This window comes from Drosophila mauritiana, chromosome X (genome assembly GCF_004382145.1).
Source record: "Drosophila mauritiana strain mau12 chromosome X, ASM438214v1, whole genome shotgun sequence".
Lineage (NCBI taxonomy): Eukaryota > Metazoa > Arthropoda > Insecta > Diptera > Drosophilidae > Drosophila > Drosophila mauritiana.
In genome coordinates this window covers 21,181,979-21,200,775 of record NC_046672.1, presented here as the reverse complement: position 1 = coordinate 21,200,775, position 18,797 = coordinate 21,181,979, and the positions used below count along the sequence as shown (strand labels likewise).

Sequence of the window (18,797 nt, the reverse complement as noted above, 5' to 3'; positions counted from 1 at the left end):
ATGAATACGTTTATTCATACTCGTATGTGTATTTTCGCACATATATACGTATATGTATATATAATATGTGGGCATTTATGTAGTATCTCTGCGGCTGTTCATAAATCAAAATTTATGCCCATCAGGCGAAACATCGCAGACGTCAGATATAACACATTTTCAACTGTTCGCCGAGGACACCAACAATTGGCGAGTAATTGACATGATTGAGGGCTCTGGGGGCGCCTCCAGGAGGCGGTGGCAGGTGGTGGGAGTTGGTGGAAGGTGTTGGAAGGGGTCACGGATACAGGGGCCACCGCTGGTTAATATGGCATATGTAACATTGACCAGAACACAACAATTTCCCACTGCCGACGTCAGCAAAAGTTTCGAGCGAGCAGGCAATCCAAATGCTCGTGTGGAAAGTGGAAAGTGCCAAGCTAAGCAGGAAAAGCGCTCCTCCTTCCCCCGTATTCCACATTTTCCACCACACACAACACCACTCCGCACCGCCGGAGGCACTGTGAGAAACGGAACGGGAACGAAATGAAAAGCAATCGAAAGTGTCAAAGAGGCGACAGCTCATCGAGCAAAGGGGGCGTGGCCAAGGAAAATCAGTGGATGGGCGGTGACTCGGTTGCATGTCCAGCCAGTAATTGGTTTGGTCGAGACCTTGACAACCCCACCATCCGCCCGAATTTGCACTGCGATGCCTGCGTGCCAACGGTGCGAATGCTTTATGGACGCACGGACACCATTTGTCGGTATCAAATTATAGGCTTAAGTAGTAAGTGTTGTTAATTTCTTGAAAGCATGTGCAAACTCGCAGCACATATTGTGCCATTAAATATAATTCTTTGAAATATTACCAGGGAAAATATTTTAGATTTTGATCCATTAGTATGGGAGGAGCATAGCTTAAAATAGTTTAATGGTCTATAAATCCAGAGGAACATAAGAAACAATTCTTACCAAATGATTCTGGCATATTATGCAGCTAAGATTTTTGGACCACAGTTTATGAGGTATGCGATTTAGTTGTGAAAATGATTTCACCCAATGTGTGTATTTCAAAATAGTTATTTCCAGAAAACCAAAACTGAACGCAAAGCCACACTAGATGATCGCATGGACCAAAACCAATTTGTGTGTCAAACCGCGACAAAGTGCAATATGCGGATTTGGCAAATTACATCAAATAATTGCACAGCAAACTGAAAAAAGGAAGAAGCCAAATGGGATGCCGAGCTATCAAAAAATTTGGCAAAGGAAATTCCATTCGTGACCAACTTTTTGCTAATCCAGGACTCCGACCTCCTTGGCACTTGCCACACACACACATACACGTATTCACATACACATGCACTTGTATCATATACGTACTCGTACTCATATTGTTGCAGTTCTGGCTGCTCACCTCAACTTTCCCCGACCTTTGACCCTTTCATCTTCACCCTTTGTTTCATGTGTTTGTTGCACATTTTATTTCATTTAATTTTGTGCTCTCTGGGAACTGATTTTTTTTATTTATTTACTTTTACTAAGGTACATATACATACACATATACATATGGAATATATGTATTTTCTGCTTCGTTTTATTTTAATTTTAATCCAATTTCTGCACACACACAAAAGACCAACGAAGAGAATTTATTTTTATTTGTATTTTTTTTTATTTTCCTCTCATTTTTTCCCCCTGGCTTGTGGCAAAATATATTAAAAGCTACTTACGAAGTGCAGAGCCAAACGCTTCGGCCCGTGTGCATTCACACACACACACACGTACACTGAGCGAAAATGGGGTTATGGTGGCACACCCACTCGCAAACACACAGATATTTGCAGTGTTGTGGTTCATATATGTGTGCATGCATGAACATACATATATGTAGTGCGGCGTTGGCAACGAAAACTGGCCATGATGACGATGGCGATGGCGATGGCGATGATGACGATGATGATGATGATGATGCAAGTGATTCATGCGGAAAACGAGCAACAATTTTGGTTTACCAGACAGACAACGCCGGCACCAACAACAAAGGCAACAATAACAAGAATAGCAGAGGGGGGAGAACAACAAAAAGGGCAACAACAATCGAGCAAGTCTTACATGTGTTTACACAATGTTTGTTGCCGTTTTCTCGTGTTGTTATTATTATTTTTTTGCGGCCATTTGGGCCTGGTTGTAAGCCATGTCCTGTGTCCTTTTCCCCCAGCCGAGCTGCATCCTTCGGCCAGCCGCCTGCTGTTTCAATTTTATTATGAGTGCAATGCCCATTTTTCCTTCACCGGATTTTTTTGTGCCTTCGAGCCATTTTCATTTCCACCAGCGGTTGAAACCTCAGCACATATTAAAAATAGATTAAATCAGTTGCAAAATGTACTTGACCAATACGCGGCCGAAAGCAAATGTGTGTCTATTCGTTATAATGAACAACGTTGCGTATGCGTCATATTTGGAGCGTATGAACTCTTGATCAGTGGGCTGATCGGCGTTTTGGCCGATATACAATTTCTACATTAAAAAATACACAATAACAATAAGTTTGATATTAATAAGAAGAGCGAGTGTTATAGTCGAGTTCCCCGACTATCAGATACCCGTTACTCAGCTAGTGTGAATGCAAACGCGAAATTTCATCATTTTCTGGGATATCGATACATATATATTTTCAAAGACTCTATACTATATATAATTTACAAGACATAAAGTTATGAAAAAATATCGAAAAATGGTTCAAAAATGTGGGAGTGGCAGTTTTGTGCGGTGTTGTAGATTCCTCTAGAATCTGTATGATGAATCTCAACCTTCTAGCTTTTATAGGACAGATGGACATGGCTAGATCGACTCGGCTATTGAACCTGATTAAGAATATGTATGAATATGAAAATAGTTCAATATACTTTCATTGTCTGTCCTTTAACAATTAGGTTTTTTTTAATGCTTAATATTATATGACATATAATAACTTATAGCGTTTTTCCTCAAGAAATTTATTTTTTATCACTGACAAGGTATCCTTAAACAAATTTTTAGATTCTTACAATTTTCCAAACAATTATAAATTGAAATTAGCAAAATTGTCGCTAATAGATAACATTTTCCCATGACTTTAAACCGTCGAAAAAAGGTTTTATTGTAAGAGCGTATGACAAATATTTCTGTTTTTAGTAACTTCGATTAAAGTGTATAAAATTTGCAAAATATATTTATTCGTGCGAAAATATACACTCTCGTCTAAAAGTTTTAGTAAGGCAGTAATTTATCTCATTGTGAGTTGGGCAGAAAACTATCGAGTTTCAACAGAAACTCTGCGAAAACGAACAGTTAATTGATCGATTCATTCATAAAGAAAGTCTAGAGATGGGAAAGCTCTATGGTTACCTCTTATTTATTTCTGTTCGTCCACTAATTTTCTTCAAGAGATCTCCAAATTAGATTCACACAATTTAAAGGTAGAGGTAAAAACATAAACATAACCTCTGTACTAAGTAAGGTTTAAATAAGTTACATTTACTTAGAATACAAGTTTACAAATGTAAGAAAACAGTTTAAAGGACTGATATACTTAAGTCAACTATTTAAGGGAGAATTTCAAAAGTAGCGCATATTAAGAGAACACTATGATCTAGTAATTGAAAGACTAGGATGGGATTGTTACTTTATTGGTTCGCAAATCGGTGTTCATGTGATAGTTTAGTCTGTATATGGACTAGCATTATTAACAGTAGTAAATATATAAGCATATTCAGTATATATTAGTTTACGATAATATTGATATAAATCCAGTAAATTGAGTAACGGCCATCGATAAGTCGGGACACATATGTAACTGTAGTGTCTCATCATCCATAGCTTAGTGCCTTCAAAAGCCATTTTTGGTAGAGAAGAATATGTTAAGAGCAGCGAACAACAAAAGTATATCCTTTTGCTCAGTAAATTGCATTCCTCTCCAAATGGCACTGCCCCCACTCGCAACCCCAAATACCAATTTGAGTGCACTGAAGTGCCAGCGAGCAAGTAAGTGTCTTTAGCCTGGCTGAGTGCCCACAAGGACTCGGGGACTCGGATTGATTGCCAGCCAAATGAGCATTGATCTTGCACCGCAAACGCACACATCTTAATTTATGCACACACACACGCACACACGCGCGTGTAAGCCCTGCGTGTTTCGAACCCCTTCTGCACCCGTGGATGACGTCCCACCAAAAACACCTTTGGCATCATGGAAAGAAGTCAAAATGCACTCATGTGAATAATTCGATATTGGGAACAAATTGTTTTAAACACGTTTCATTAGATTTCGCATCGCAAATGCCATTACAGATGTCTGTAGTGCATAAACATATGTGTATATGTATGTATCTGTGTTCGATTTCGATCCTGAGATGCAGGCAACACACGGAGCAACCGATGCATCCTTTCCCTTATTGTTTTTGCCAGTGACAACTGAATGATTGAATTGAACTTTGCATTCGCGCGAATGTGGATGCGAATGTGCCTGGTACTGGGAATGCGGATGCGGATGGGGATGGGGATGGGGATGGGGATGAGATTGAAGCGGCAGTTCCGTAATTGTGAATTGATTGCTCGAGTGTAGCGAATTTTCCGGGGAACTTTTCCCGGGGGCAAGGCGGCGCTGGCAAAGTCGGGCGATCAATTCGGCAGTCGCCTCAATGCGATTTGTCTTGTGTCAGATTTGAGTGACAGAGCCGTTTGTTTCCCTTTCGCTGGCTGCACGTGGGCAAAAGGATGTTCAACGGGAGGCATCCACATGCAGCTATGCAGCGAATGCATTAGTCCTTTGACAGGCGACAAAAATGTCCTGTGACGGGGTCACAAAAAATATGTTTAGGTTCTGGCTTTCAGAAATTGTATCCTTGTTTCAGATAATCCCGCACCATTATTGTTTTTAAATGGTGGGAAAAATACAAAATCGCGTTGAATACATTTGGCCAATGTTTAAAATGTTTATCAAATAAAAAGAACTTTTCAACTGGTCAAATTTTCATTCTATGAATGGCGTTTTTAGTTTTATTTATCATTACTCTTGCAAAAAACGTTAAGTTTATCTTTTGAATTCTTCGCAACTCGTGCTTTGTTGAAAACTATTCGCTTTGATTTAGGCCCTTCGTTTAAACCCAGCTAATGGTTTGGCTCTTTAATTGAACTTTAAATGGTAGATTTTTAAAATCGATAGCAAAAATATCAAAAAGTAACTAAAGAGTTTAAGGTTTTCCAATTCAATGAACATGTATTTTTGGGTTTTAAGCGAATATAAAAGTAAAAAAATATATAAAAAATTGAATATCAATGCACTTACTGACTTATTTTCAGCATCGTTTACTTTTTGGTAGTTCTAGTGAACTTCGCATTGAACAGGGATTAAAAAATGAGACTGTTGAACTTTTTAGTGATAAAAAATCTTACCAGAATGTGCATTTTTTATGCCCGCCCTGCAATACTCAAGTTGAGTCTCCCCTCCAGCCTACCGGCAAAAACACACCGGCAGGCATTTCATCTCCCCCGAAAAGCGAAAAGCGGCCCCAAAGACCAACCCACACCCTTCCTCCCAAAAACTCCCCGATCCGGCCACCAAGCCAGCAATCCAAGGACTTCTTCAAGTGGCTCCCAGGGCAGAGTTCACGTTGAGGGCGGCAGGTTCATTGTGAGCCCAGTGCATTAGGGCGATGGATAATGCGCTTTCCCTGCGCGACCACGCCCCCAATCGCCCGGGTCCCTTTGTCTTGCTCTTGAGATTGCTTCACGCCAACTTTTGCCTCATAATTTGGCAGTTTGTTGTTTGTCGGCCTTTTATTATATTACCCTGTATTGTTGTCGCTTGTTGCTTTAATCTTGGCTCCCCCATTTCCCCGCCCGTCGCTCCGCCCACGAAAATCCCCCTCCGTTGCGACTCATTATGCGCTTAATTTTCGCTTTTCATTTTCAATTGCCATAATTTAGTTTTATTTTGCTTCATTTTCAGGGAAAACGGAGGGCGGCAGCGGCAACTCACCTGGCGAAAGTTTTGCCGCAAAAAGCGCAAGGAAAACTGGCGGGGCGGGCAGAGAATTCTCGATTCCGGATTCAGGTTGCGAATGCGGGTGGGGATGCGGATACGGAAATGGGCATAAGGATGGCATATTTTCATTTGAAAACCAAGCTGCGTCTGATTACATCATAAGAAATGCGTAATAATTGCGTTAACATAACGGCCTGCGAGATGGGAACCAACAGCAGTAGTAGCTGGATATCCGGATGAGATGGCGGAGCAACTTTCAACCAGGCCCAAGACATCTCCGTCCCCGTGCTCCACCGCCATCCCCAGCCTCGCAAACGCCGCCGAGCACGCAGTGTGGGTGGTGGGTGCATAGCATATAGGAGCATATGGCATGTAGCGTATACCATATAGCACTGCGAAAAGGCATAATATAAAACTTCATCAAATTGTCTTCGCAGCTTTCTTTAACGTACCAAGTTGGAATTTAATTTACGCAACAATTTGAAGTGGCGGATAATAAGCTCATCCTTTTATTTCATATCGTTTTGTTAGGTTTCGCTTTATTGCCACAGTTTCAAAACGGCAGATAGGCCTATGATAAAAATAATAATTGACTAATTTAGTTTTATTATCCAGAGCGTTGTTAGGACGTTAGAGCTTCTACAAATACGAGTTAGACTATCTGCAGGATAGTCTAGTGCGTATCAGCCCTTGCAGACATTATTTTAATGAAGTTTAAGACAAATTTAAGGCTTTACTTTACTCCTACCCTAGGGTATTTCTGTGTTACATCAGAATCATGAACTAAGTTGTAGACAAATTCGGATTAAATATTAATAAATTAAATAAAGGTCAATGCAAATTGCACATAATTATTGTATTGGGGCAGTTATTTCAGTGTACTGCTTAGAGTGGCAAATGGGTTTGGAAAAGGGCCATAATGCCACCTGTTGACTCATTACCTTCCCTGTACGAACTTCTTCGCCTCCGTTATCAATGCAAAAGACAAGGTGGAGGGGTGAACAAAAAAACCCGGGTAAGAAGCAAACAACTGGACATAAATCAGAACCAATGAAATGTCATTAGTGCCAGACTCAGAGCCAGGAGAAACTGCATTAGGAGCTGGCGAGAAAAGGACACGAAATGTGCACCGCAAGCTGCAACAAAAACCGATGGCAAGCTCCTCTTGCTTCACGCCCTTTTCCTGGCTGTAAAAACTTGAAATATTGATTGAGCGCGTGAATAACAGCAAGTGAAATGGCTTGCTGAGGGCGTGAGTCCTTCAGAGGATCCTTTTCCAGGCGATTCCGGACGATTGCGGGGGTCTAAGTGGAGCAGCACATACATGCTCGCCCATACAAATGTATCTGCTTACGACTCCCGACTCGAGTCGAATCGGCGGAAGGCAATAAAGTGTACAATGTACCAGTTGGTGGCCCGAAAAGGGTGAAAAGGGGCACTACGGGGTATCTGTAAACGCCACCAAGAACTGCAGCTTGCGCATTTGTATGCCAAAAGCTGCCAGCAGGAGATATGCGACTTGACTGAAGGTCGAACTCAGAATTTCCCTACAAGTGTAGGCACAATCTGTAATTAGTAATACTTAATACATATTACTGGGAAATATAGAAAATTCTTAAATAATTATCGTGCAGCATGGATTTCCGTTTCCATGAATAGTGATAGCACATTTGTTGGTGTATAAAAAGCTAAGAGGCATCCCAAGTGCAAAATCCTTTTTTTCTGCCAGTTGGAAATGGAAACATAGAGCCGACAAAATGCAAAGGGTTCCACTTATCGGCAGAGTACAACAAAGGGAAATAGTTGAGTGGCTTTCTGCCGTCCTTAGTCCTGGCCAAAAGTAGCACGGCACAAGCCCAGACACATTGAGACAGTCGAACAGATATGGCAACAGTATCATTCCACGGCATTCCCTCCGCCGCATCCACGAGCACAGCCCCCTCTCGTATTTCCATGGACAGGCCGACCCGCTTGGCTCCCCGGGCATAAACAGCACGTAGTCGGGAAGCTAAAACACCACGTAGCATTATCGATGTAATCACCGGATAAGCTAACAAGTTGCCAAGATTTTCACGCATACTCCGTTGCACTGGGCGGCGGTGGAGGAGCGGGAAATCGGGAAAAGCGGGAAACGGCGGGAAGAGACCGGAAGAGGCGACTGCAAGTGCTTCGAAAGCGTGTGGAAAACAAAAAAGTTGCAGTGCAAACTTTTCCCGCCCCTCCACCTTTGCCACGTCTAGTTCATCCTAACTCTTGCTGTTTTCTTTTATTTTTTTTGACTGGCATTTCATAGTTTCGCAGTCGATGGAGGAGAACAAAACTGATGAGGGTCTTTGGAGAATGGGTATGCTCCAGGAGTCACCCAGCATCGTACTTAGTATGGATAAACTGTTGTTATAACTAAAAACGTTCAAGTTATTGATACTGCAAATATTGTGTGGAATTTGCTTTCATTCTTGCGACTGCAACTGCAACAGCGAAAAGTACTTTATGAGCTCGTGTGTCTCCCCGAGAGCTATACAATGATAGAGAAAGTTGTTGAGCCGTTTAACCACTGAAAAGGAATATCAATTAAGGGGATTTACTTAAGCCGTAAACAACGGTATAATTAATTTTTATACAGCAGGCAAGCCTTTCCGGTGGGGTGTTGATTAAAGGTGCTTGGTGAAGCCGTAAATAAGTTACTGTTAATTACAAGCTGCTTTCGCTTATTTAATCGCCGAATGTATTTCCAATTACTCTATTCTTAAGCTAGTTAATATCCGACCTTATAAGTTATATTGGAAATGCCCACGGGATGGCCCGAAACCTCGATAGATCATAACCCAATCCTTTTCGACTGAATGAGCCGCCAACATGCATTACAGATTCTTTCCTCGAACCCCTCCCCATCTTATCCACTTTGTTCCACTTGACTTGAATCCCTTGGTTGCTTTCTTTGGGTCAGCTCCTCGACGACCACCAAACTGATTAGGAAAGCCAACAGAAAAATAAAGGATAACAGATCGATAGCAAGGGCAGGGGACATGTGGGAAAACAAGAGGATTGAGGGGCGGCATCGCTTGCACCTCGTATTAAAGAGGGTCCAATTTATGGCCACACTTGGGGGAATGCCGAACACGAAATTGCAAATATTTAGCCATATACTTATACGGCAACACACGCAGCTATATATATGGTGCACTTTCGAAAATGGGTCCACCCAGTGGACAGCTTTAAAGTGCTATGTAAATCTGGCCTTTGAGGCCTTCACTTTTTAGTCCTGTTCAGAAAGGAGCAATCCCTTCACATTTAAAAATTATTTCCTGAATTGTATTTCCGATCAATCGCCTTATTTTACGACTATAGCTGAAAGTATGGAAAGATAAGAACTCAGCCCATGCTGGAAATGCTGGCAACAATACCCGAAGAACTGGCTCCCAGTTCGACTGATTTTCGCTCAGTGTACTTCTGGCACGAGTGCACATGTGCTCGATTGTATGTATCTGTCTATTGCTCATGTCTATGACAGCGGAGGCGAAGCCGCAGCGACGTGCCGCAAAATATTCGCCAAAAGCATGCAACCAAAATTGGTGGGGCGGTTGAGAAAGGGGCTGGGGGATCAGGGACCGGGGACCGGGGACCGGGCCGGCTGGCCTTTGCAACATGTTGCCTTTGCCCTGTTGTCTCGCTATATTGTTTCGACGGCATGCGCATCAATTTCTAGACAAATTCAGCACACACCAACTTCAAAAGGACCGACAGAACGTAGTATGTAGGTAGGTACGTACGAGTAGATACGAGAAGGAGCCCCAAAAAAGCAGCGAAATCAGCCGGTGGTTCAGTAGGTGGCTCTGGCTGCGCTTCATGTGTGCAATATCAAATTTGAAAACACAAACACAACACGGATGGCCGCAGACACAGACGGAAACCAGAAGGGGGTGCGGGGATAGTGGGGCGGACGCCAAGGATTCCCCCGGTGCAGGCGCTTAAGAAGTTTCAGACATGAAATCAATTTGTCTTCCAACTCCCACGAAAACGAAAACGAGCCAAGAACGGCAAATGCAACAGCGAGGGGAATCCCCGATCCACGGCCCCAAAAACGGAATGAAAAGAGCCAGAAAACTGCTGCGGGAAAACAGAGGCGGTTCCCAGATACCATCAACACGAATCGGGAATACGCTTATCCATCGATGCGAGTATACCTGCCATTCGGCTGTATGTTAAATAAAGTTGGAAAATAAGGAAGAGTTCGAAATGTGCTCAATACAGGTAATCTAAAGTCGTTACTATCCTCTTGACTCTAAACCACTAATCGCTGCTTTCGTTACGTTTTCCTAGCTTGAGCTCTGCTTGGCATTCAAGGCAGAATGGGTAAATATTTATGCATTTAAATATATATGTAATATTAAATACATATAAATACATATATAATAGAGTGGCTTGTGCGAGGATTTCGTAATCAAAATATTTCCCTAAATTGTTAATCTGTAATCCTATAGCCCATGATAAGACTAGTTTCTTGGGTATTAAATGGGAACTACAATTACTTCACCGAATACTGTGGATGCCCTGCCATCGAAGGTCTTTCAATGGCATGAAATGAGCAGGCAGCTCGGAACAGATCCGCATTCGCATTCGCATTCGCATCCGCATCCGTATTCACATCCGGACTCACATCCTCAAGACCATCTGCATCCGTAGGACTCGAGTAGAAGTCGTAGTCGTAGTCGTAGTCGGAGTCGAATGCAGTCATGAGGCAACTCGCATGCTGGGATCCACACATGTGAAACGGTTTGTGGTGTTGCAATAACTTGTATTTTAAGTTTACTCACTGCTGGGATTCAAAATTTAATTTCATAGTGCGATGCGTTGTTATTATTTTGCATAATAACATTTCTGGCCCCAGTTCACTCAACCGAGCTCACTGATGGTTTGGGGTTGGAAATGGGCGTTTGGCTGATTGGTAGTTTGGGAGCTTTCGTAGTTTCGCCAGATTCACCAGTTTCGGGAGTGGAAACTCGAAATTGGAGCTTGGCCTGCGGACTGACCGATTGTGCAATCGAATCAGGCCTATTAGAGCCCGTTTGGCGCATTAGCAGTACGTTCCGGATGGATATGGATGCGGATGCGAATGAAGATGCGGATGCGGATGCGGAGGTGGGGCAGCCGATCCCATGACCATGCGAACCGGACTTCGACACCAGACACTAAATGCCTCATCAGCATTCCGGTGAGTGTTTATCTGAGTGTGTGAGTGGATTTGCGTTCGGGTTAATCAAAATGTGACCGATGGCAACGACAGCTGACCGCAAATCAAGGGGACGCCCGGGCGGCCCATTACCCCAATAATCAAGCCCGTTGGGGAATCTTTCTAATCGTCCTTGGCAGCAGTCCTGTGGAAGGCTACTTGGTATAAATAACTACTAGCTAATAGCTGGGGTGTGAAAAATCAGCTAGTATCGATATCCGTATCCTTTAAGCTCTCATTAAATACTGTTATACACGAATAACAAATTAAGTTAAGATGAACTGATGGTGGAGAAAATTTAATTTCTATCTGGAGAATTAAATCACTTATGCCATAATTGAAGCGACCGCCAATTCCTGAGGTCATGGCGATTATCCTGTTCCCACCGATTGAACTCAGAAATGAATCCTGACAACTAGAGCTTTGTATCGCATCCTGCGAGTCCCTGTCGTACACCCATGCTCTTCATAAAGCTACCACATAACGGCAGCCACATACGAAAAGTGGAAAGTGCGGTGCTGAAGGGGAATATCCAGTCCACCGAGCTGGTTTTAGAGCGTCGAAATTGCCTTTTTATTGACAATTCACAGCACGCGCCGTGGAAACAGATCATCAAAGGTTATTACGAGTACGGAAAAGGTCCTTTCGTTGCTGTTGTAAATAGATTCATAAGCAACACTACATGCCGGCAATTGCGAGACAGGAAAATAAGCGAAAAGAAATCCAGCGAGTGAAAGTGTTAACACTTAGGGTACGCTATACACTCGCTGCAAGGATACTATGTGGATATACGAGAGTGGGTGCGTGCTGTTCTCCGCGGGATAAAGGCAAATTTCAGTCTGAATGTCAAAGTTTGAGCCTGGCAGTACTTTGAAATATTCATAAGAATGTACACTAAGGAAAACAGGGTTAAAGTTGAGAACTACAACTAAATATAAACTTAAGCTGGAGCACGAAGTACAAACATTAAAAGCAAGGTCGCTGAAAAGAGGCTCCTGTTTCAAAAAACCGGAAAGCAAGAGGCCGAATCTCAATGTTGAAACACTTTTTAGTACCAGAGAGACGACTGACATTTCCACGAATTTGCCCACCCTTGCAAGTAGAACTCACACACAGTCATAAAGCAATAAAGCGGAATCATGTGCAGAAATTTTTATAAGTTGGGTGTATCATCCAAGTGGCAAATGCTCCAGGATCTTCGAAATGCGCGGAGTGGCGGATTTGTGGGGGCGAGACAAGTGCAAGTACTTTCCACTTTCTTTGGCCAAATCCCAGCAAGCAGCTTAAGGTTTCAGCTCAATTGTTTTGCCCGACTTTGTTTCATTGCCATTTTTATATTTCCCCATCTCGGGTGTGCTGAGAAGAGCTTTAACCGAAATCAAAATGCATATTTACGGAAAAGAAAAATCTATGAAGCTGAAATCCAATAGTTTGATATTCTGCTAAAATGAAAAAGAAACGAATCAAACTGAAGCTGTTCTTACAAATCTACATATTATTCATTAGATCATCCGGAATAGCTTTAAGAAGTCAAGAATCTAAAGTTTCATAACCACGAGGTTAGTTTGTTTAATATTTTAAGATCACCAGTTCACCAGTTGGCCAAGTATTTCCGTTACGAGGGGTTTACACAACTCCACTTGGCGCATCGCTGTTTGCACAAAGTTTCTGTTTGTCCATCGAAAACATGGAATTGCAAAACACCTGCAATAGATCCGATTCCGTAGAGATTGAGGTATATATAAGGCTCGGGTGCAGTTGGTGAAGTCAGTTGAATTTGCTAAGTCAATCATCTACAAAATCAAAATGCGTGTATTCTTCCTCATCGTTCTGCTCGCCTTGGTGGCTCTGGCTGCTGCCCAAGGACGTCGTCTTCCAGGACTTCTGCAGGGAGGTCTGGGACCACTTCAGGGCCTTGGAGGACTCGGCCTGCCGCAGGGACTTCCCCAGGGACTCCCGCAAGGACTTCCCCAGGGACTCCCGCAAGGACTTCCCCAGGGACTCCCGCAAGGACTTCCCCAGGGACTCCCGCAAGGACTTCCCCAGGGACTCCCGCAAGGACTTCCCCAGGGACTCCCGCAAGGACTTCCCCAGGGACTCCCGCAAGGACTTCCCCAGGGACTCCCGCAAGGACTTCCCCAGGGACTCCCGCAAGGACTTCCCCAAGGTGGCAACTCATCCTCCTCCGAGGACTCTTCCTCCCAGGAGAGCTCCAACGAGTAATTCCTCCAGTGAGGCGTCCGCCTAGAAACTCGATCGCCGAGTCCTCCATGTAAAAACATTCAAAACTCTTTGAATAAAGATATATATTCTGCTTATTTCAATACAAACCCGTCCACCGATTCCATTAACCGCACCGATTTCCATTTCGAACTCCGAGTAATGGTTGCTCCGGCCCGAGGAATGGAAATGGAAGTGGAAATGGGCAAGGGTGTGGGTGTGGGGGCGTGTCTCAAATCGGCTGCCTAAATAAGAAATCATTTTATTTGAAAAGTTTCCCTTTGGCACGCCCCCTCCAGCTGCCGCCCCACTTTTCGAGGGCAGAAGACGGCGACGTCTGCGTTGGCGACACCAGCAACATCGGGCGAAACAAAAGCAACAAGAGCAAAAGCGGTACAACAAAGCGAAGACAGCAACAATAAGGACAGCTGAAGGCGGTACGAAGTACGCAAACGACTTGGAAATACCCATTATACCTGTGAATTAAAAGCAAAAAGGACATTTCCACCGAAAGTAACTTTACTTTAACAGAGCAGCATAAAATATTACTTTAAAAATGCGTAAAGCTACTTAACTAAAAGGGCAACTAGATAATAAGCTACTAACATAACAAATATTTAAAATAAATTAAGACTTAATACTCCTATTTGTTAAATGACATTAAATGATTAGGTACAAATCAAAGGATATTCCCCGCGGATATTTAGAAATGATAATTGTGACTTCTGATAAATTATGCAACTGTTTTAAAACCAACGATAACTGGTTTCAAAAAATTAAATTTATATATGATTCTACAGCGATTTTATCCATCTAAAACACATATGTATGTATCATTTTTAAACTTTTAATGGGTAATCAGATAGCGCATATCCTGTCAAAAAAGTGACTGCCAAAATAAGACCAAAACGATGAATAGCAAAGGCAACAAAGTTAAACTGTAACAATAACCAAAGTCAAAGTTTGTCGGCAAAGTTTTCGCCTCTTTCGTCCTTGTTGCTCTCCTTGTTGTTGTTGCATGCGTGCGCCTGTGTGTGTGTGTGTGTGTGTGTCCACAGGATACAAATTCATTTCAATTGGTTATATGTAGAGAAATGGGTTGGAGTGGCTTGGCTGAAGGAAGTTGAAAAGTGGGAACGACGAGGAATCTGTGTAAAATGAGTTTGTTTTTTTTCCCGCATTTTATTTTATTTAATTTTTTTGTGTTGTATTTTTTGCAGCCATTGCTGTGTTGTACTTTTCAAGATGAAACAAGTTTCACGTGAACAGGGACCTTCCCCTGGGCCGGAAAGCCATCCTGCAGAAGGATCCTGGATTTTGGATTCTGGGCCAGGAATTGCCGCATCGCATACCTGCAGACATCGCTTCACTTTCCTTTGGCAGCGAAATGCCAAAGAAATGCAAATAAAACTTTTCCTTTGTTTTTCTTTCGGCTTTTTGCCCATCGTGGTTAGCAGCTTAACCCTTACAGGGCCCACGCGCCCATCATCCGCCCACCGAGCAGCAACAACAAGTATGTGGAAATCGCAGACAAAAAACTACGGAAACAAAAAGCTGTAAAACTAAGTGTGGCTATTTTAATTTCACTCAAAATGCAACGAAAATCGACCAGTTACGCACTAATCAGAGCGTACTAACGGGAGTACGAAACGGAGGGTGTGGAGAAAGAGAGTTTGAAGAGATAGAATCCGTAGGAAGAGAGTTTGGAGAAACGGAGTCTGTAGAAAGAGAGTTTGGGAGAAAGAGTGAGACTGAACAAAGTAGAGCGGGACAACAGGAGAACCGAAAGCGTCGGTGTGCCGATTTAGGGAAAGCAACGGTACCAAGCCGTGAAATTTGGTTGTGGAGACTGGAAATATCGAGGAATAACGGATAAGTGAGGCCTATATAAGCCGGCTTAGCAAGGACCCGCTTGTGTGGCGGGATTGTGGTGAAGGCCCGGTCGACTGTTTTGATGTTCGCGTAACGTAACCAAGAGATCGCCTGGAGCGTGCGTAAGAACCGAGCAGGTGTGGTACCGGCGCGACCAGACGTGCAGACGTCCGGTTAACGCGTTGTCATCTCGCCCTGCCTGGAACAGGCAGCAATTGACTACCGTGGGTCCGCGGACGACAGTAATTCCCAGCCCAACGAGTCTACCCACCCAGCAGCGAAGCCCATAGCCCATATCCTCGCCACCGATCACGCGTGGCCGCGCCAGTACCTTGTCGAGCGGTCGTCCACTACTGAGGAGAAACCTACCACGGGAGATCGAGTTCCAGTGTAAAGCGAATAATAAAGATCAAGGATCAAGAACAACTAACCGGGTGATCACGATTGATATAAATTTGGTGGGACGAACACACAAAATCCTCTGAGCTAGCCGCACGTATCTCGTAGCGAGCAGACCAATCAAAATCAGTTCGTCATATCTGGCGCCCAACGTGGGGAAAAAAACATAGGAAAGCATCGGAGCAATAGTTTATTGTTTTACGAGCAATGAAACATAAGTAGTTAATGATCATCGACGCTGCAAGCAATATAATTTCGTGGGACATCTTAAATATGGGAGCTTCGTCCTGACCAAATCAGACATCAGACACATCAGATCAAGCCAGCAGTGAATGCGCGATGCGTGCTTGGCAGATGTGGTCAGGCTAATTCTGGTGGTGTAAGGGGCTACGACGGGTGGTGTTGGTCGGTGTTGGTTGGTGTAGGTTGGTGTAGGTTGGTGTAGGTTGGTGTAGGTTGGCGTAGGTTGGCATTCGTTATTCTAGGATGGATGTGGTTCAGTGCAGTCTCTTGTTTTAGCCATCTTCCTTGGGCGGGGTCAACCATCCTGTCGCTTCGTGAAGCTGCACGATAGAGTTGAAGCTCTGCATGGCTCGAACCAAACTGTATTGGACCTGGGCCGGTGCTTCGGTATCCCCGAACTGGATGCGCGCCTTTCCCTTGACGAGAGTGGCCGCAATTTGCACGATAACCGCTTCCACGGTATAGGCCGAGCTCCAGCCATGCTTGGTCAGCAATTCCATGCAGATGGCACCACCGATGAGCACATAGCCGCCTGAGATAATCGGATGGACGACGCGCACAAATGGCGGTTCGAAGGGATACGTATCCTTGAAACGGATGTTGAGCAGTATGCTGTCCATGCCCTCCTTCTCCTTGAGCATTTGCAGATCATTGTGCAGCGGACTGTCAGGGTCGACAGACCTGAGGCTAATGTTCCATTCGTAAATCGAATCATTGACGAGTTCAATAGAAAACATGTTCTTCTTGAAGACGTATGAGCAAAAAATTTCGCGTAGTTCCTTCATTAAGCGATCGGTTGCCTGCGTGGAACCCAAAACGGAACCTTTTAGATAGCCTTGTATCTGATTTTGACGCAGTCTTTTTAGAGTCGCTAACTGTTCCACTTCCATGTCGTCCTTCTTGCTTGTACTTCGTACATCATCCATTTCCAGCGAAACGTCCTCATCGCGCTCGCTCTTCTGTTCGCTTTCGCCGATGGTATCCTTGATCTTCTCCTGATTTGACTCGGTGTCATCGTTGCCGTGGGAACCGCCCTCGCCCCCCGCTCCACCGTCACCTGTTCCCTGCTCGCAGCGGAGGGGGGAATCGGATGTCGGCGTCGTTTGCAGCGGCAGAGCCAAATTATCGATCTCGGGTGGCAGTGGAACGTTGTGAAGGCGGCACAGCTCAAGCAGCAGTATGCCCACCTGATTGATCACGTGATTATCACGTTCATTCGTATTGCTAAGTATTTGAACAGCATTTGTAACGCTCGTCTCCTCGGTCTCGGCGAACCAAACTGGCGGCGATAAGGGGTAGGATCCCGTTATGTGGGCGTGAATATCGTAGCGCTTTCCATTCTTATCGATAAAACAGCAGAGCAGTTCGTCGACGCTGGAATTGAGGATCTGAAAGCGCTCGTGGTTCTTCGGGAAGATCTTCTTTAGCGTTTCGATTTCCTGCTTCAGGGCGTTAAGGCACGCCATATTGTAGCGCTCTTAAAAGGGCAACTGGTCGGGTCTGGGTTTTTCGTGCTTACGGTGCTTATGATTATTTCGTGGTCCAAGTGGAGTTTTGTGATTAGTGGGGTTCTTAAGGAGCTAACTCCCTCCTGTCTTGCGCTTTTCCTTTGCGACTTCCAGGCGTAGAAAGCTGGTATGGGCTTTGTTTTTTGTTTTTTTTTTTGTCTGCCAGCTGCTTTTATTTGCCTACTCCTACTCCCGTTTTAATTTTTGAGTTTTTTGTCAGGGCCCCTTTATGTGAATATTTTGCTTACTCATTTATAGATAGATTGAAAGGGCGATTTCTTGGAGTCGACTCTGTGTTCCTTATTGTTTTCGCTGGCTCTCTTCTCGCTCTACTTCTTCCACTTCACTTCCAGTCAACTTCACTCTCACTGTTTTTTCTTCTTCTACAGCTCCTTCGGCGTCAAGCACAGTCTTGCAAGTACTCTCGGTTTTTTTTTAAGTTCAGATTTGCACTTTGATTTTCCCGACTCATTATCGCTTTCCTATTCTGTTCAGATGTCTTTGTTGGTTTGTGCTGGGCATTAAAGACGCACACGGGTGCAAATATTGTGACAAGAATCAGCACATGACGGGTCACACTGAGAAAATATCAAAATCGCCGAGTGGCAACACCACACCAGCAGGAGATGTCAGAAGGTGGCAACACTCGATCGAAAGGGGGTAGTGCGACCAGGTGACAGAAGGTCGGAAGGACGGACGGAGCTGTGAGCGTCGAGGAAATCTCAGGAGTGTTCAACAAGGACGGCCAGAACGAGCTTATTGTTTCCCGAAGAAAGGGGGGAATGTCAGGAGTTAAAATTCCGCACAAATGCAAATTTCAAAAGGAGGGCCTGCCTGTTGGCAGTTACGCAACAAATCAGAGCGTACTAACGGGAGTACGAAACGGAGGGTTGGGAGAAAGAGAGTTTGTAGAGACAGAATCCGTAGTAAGAGAGTTTGGAGAAACGGAGTCTGTGGTAAGAGAGTTTGGAGAAACGGAGTCAGTAGAAAGAGAGTTAGGAGAGAAATAGTGAGACTGAACAAAGTAGAGCCGGACTACAGGAGAACTGAGAGCGTCGGCGTGCCGACTTAAGGAAAGCAACGGTACCAAGCTGGAGTTTGAACCGGGATAACGGTAAAGCCTTGGATTTTGGTTCTGGAGACTGGAAATATCAAGGAATAACGGTTAAGGGAGGCCCATATAAGTTTCGTTACCATACCTAATCTTAATTTTTTTAGCTTTTTTGTTCCGGAGTTAACACCGTTCATACGAACGGACAGACGGACGGACTGACGTACGGATGTTTTCAAAGAACTGTTTTAGGGTATCATTTCTACG

General features: G+C 44.0%; 1 protein-coding gene across 1 annotated transcript; it reads right to left on the bottom strand.

The window, feature by feature from the left end:
* Positions 1–15,950: 15,950 nt before the first annotated feature.
* On the bottom strand, positions 15,951–17,960 carry LOC117148458 (ubiquitin-conjugating enzyme E2 Q2-like). The gene has a single exon (XM_033315829.1). It carries the CDS (start codon positions 17,435–17,437, stop codon positions 16,244–16,246), a length of 1,194 nt encoding a protein of 397 aa, XP_033171720.1. The 5' UTR covers positions 17,438–17,960; the 3' UTR covers positions 15,951–16,243.
* Between the last annotated feature and the right edge of the window lie 837 nt (positions 17,961–18,797).

Bases quoted from the DNA above. Each gene is read 5' to 3' on its own strand.
- LOC117148458 (XM_033315829.1), bottom strand. From the start codon at position 17,437: ATGGCGTGCCTTAACGCCCTGAAGCAGGAAATCGAAACGCTAAAGAAG.